Genomic DNA, 1576 nt, shown 5'->3' on the forward strand with positions numbered 1-1576 from the left:
CCGGACGGGGGTACCTGCAGCCGTGCCAAGGACCGGGATGTTGGCAGGTGCAGAAGGGTTGACTCTCCAGGCTACGCCCCCCAGGGCCCAGGCTCGGCCTGAGCATTCTCCTGACAGATGAGGCGGCCGGTGCTCTCGGAAGAGTTGGGCATGGCCGAGGCCAACCCACAGGGACTTGAAAAGTAGGGTTTTTTTTTTTTTTTTTAATATATGACCACATTTTATTATTATTTTGCTATATAACACTTTAGTGAATATACTCAATGCATTTTCTCAAAAGGCAAATGAGACACAAGATAACATCTTTTTGATTCCTGAAAACCTCACTATCATCTGTCTTTTGGAGGATCCAGTTTCCTACGACGTCTATGATACTGTCCACGAGGATACCAACGGTGCTTAGTAGTAAAGAACATTTTGCTAAGTTGTTCTATCATGGGTCCTTGCTCCAAGTGCTCATTTTTTCCTTCTAATCTGGTTTTCAGCACTTGGTCATGTGTTTCTTCATTATTATGCAGAGGATCTGGCCGAGGGATAGGTTGTGTATGTTCATATGGAATGTCCACAGAAGGGTGGTAGCACACTATTGTCCTGCCATCAGATGTCAAAGCAAGCTCTACTTTGCAATTATAGTCATCTGGTAGAGGAGAATATGTAGATTTATGACAAACACAATATAAAGCTCCGTTTTGAATTGGAAATAAATGTTTCCAGAGAGTTCTATTTGATATCACCCATTTTATTGCTGCTAACGCCATGGTGAATCAAGATCCTTATCGGGTGGTATGAAAGAAGATGATTTGAAGAGAAACCGATTTTAAAATCTTCTTCAAGGCATATATCTATTTTCATTCCTGACAGCCGCTCACCACGAGCCCGCCATTTTACCTGCACTGCAATGCACCTTTCCAATTTGTGCAGAGCGGGAGTGCTTGGTTGGGGATGGGGGACACTTGGGAACCAGCATTCAGGGACAGATGGAATAAGGATCTAGCTCTGGGTTAGGACCTAAATGTATCCCAGGAAGGTGGGGCCAGGGCAAGACATTTGCTACAATTGGGTAATTGGCATGGAGCTCAGGTTCTTAGCTCAGATGTATGAAAAATGCCACTCGGCTTTCTCATAACCAGCTGAGGCGTACGTGGCCAGCTGCTCAGCCAAGTTTTCTGCTCCCCTTCCGGACTATCTGGAAGTGGCTGTCCAGCCAGGGTGCCATTCCCCAACCCCCCCCAGCATCCTGGTGGTGGTAGTGTCTGTTTTCACATTACCTTGCCTCTGAGGGCTGCAGGGCTGACATCTGGGCGAGGTTTACCAGCCAAGGACACAAGAACATGAGGGCATGAGGGCCTTAGGGCATGCCAGAGAAGGGAGAGTGTGGAGGAGTGAACCCCGAGGGCCGAGCGGGGGGAGTTGGTGTGTTTTGAGTCCTCGGAAGCTGCCCCAGAAGCTCAGACTCCTTTGCTTGTGTTGGGCTTTGGGGAGTCTGCAAAGTGGCCGGGAGCTGTGTGTATTCTGAGAGGCTTTCAGAAAGCACCTGCTATGTAGCAGGCTGTATGTTTGGCCCAGGGGCAACAGA

At 48.3% G+C, this 1576-nt stretch overlaps 1 protein-coding gene across 1 annotated transcript; it reads right to left on the minus strand.

The window, feature by feature from the left end:
• Positions 1–244: 244 nt before the first annotated feature.
• On the minus strand, positions 245–888 carry LOC131998922 (large ribosomal subunit protein mL42). The gene has a single exon (XM_059371350.1). The coding sequence runs from the start codon at positions 756–758 to the stop codon at positions 330–332; it is 429 nt and encodes a 142-aa protein (XP_059227333.1). The 5' UTR covers positions 759–888; the 3' UTR covers positions 245–329.
• Positions 889–1576: the final 688 nt, after the last annotated feature.

This window comes from Mustela nigripes, chromosome 13 (assembly GCF_022355385.1).
Source record: "Mustela nigripes isolate SB6536 chromosome 13, MUSNIG.SB6536, whole genome shotgun sequence".
Classification (NCBI taxonomy): Eukaryota; Metazoa; Chordata; class Mammalia; order Carnivora; family Mustelidae; genus Mustela; species Mustela nigripes.

Bases quoted from the DNA above. Each gene is read 5' to 3' on its own strand.
- LOC131998922 (XM_059371350.1), bottom strand. From the start codon at position 758: ATGGCGTTAGCAGCAATAAAATGGGTGATATCAAATAGAACTCTCTGG.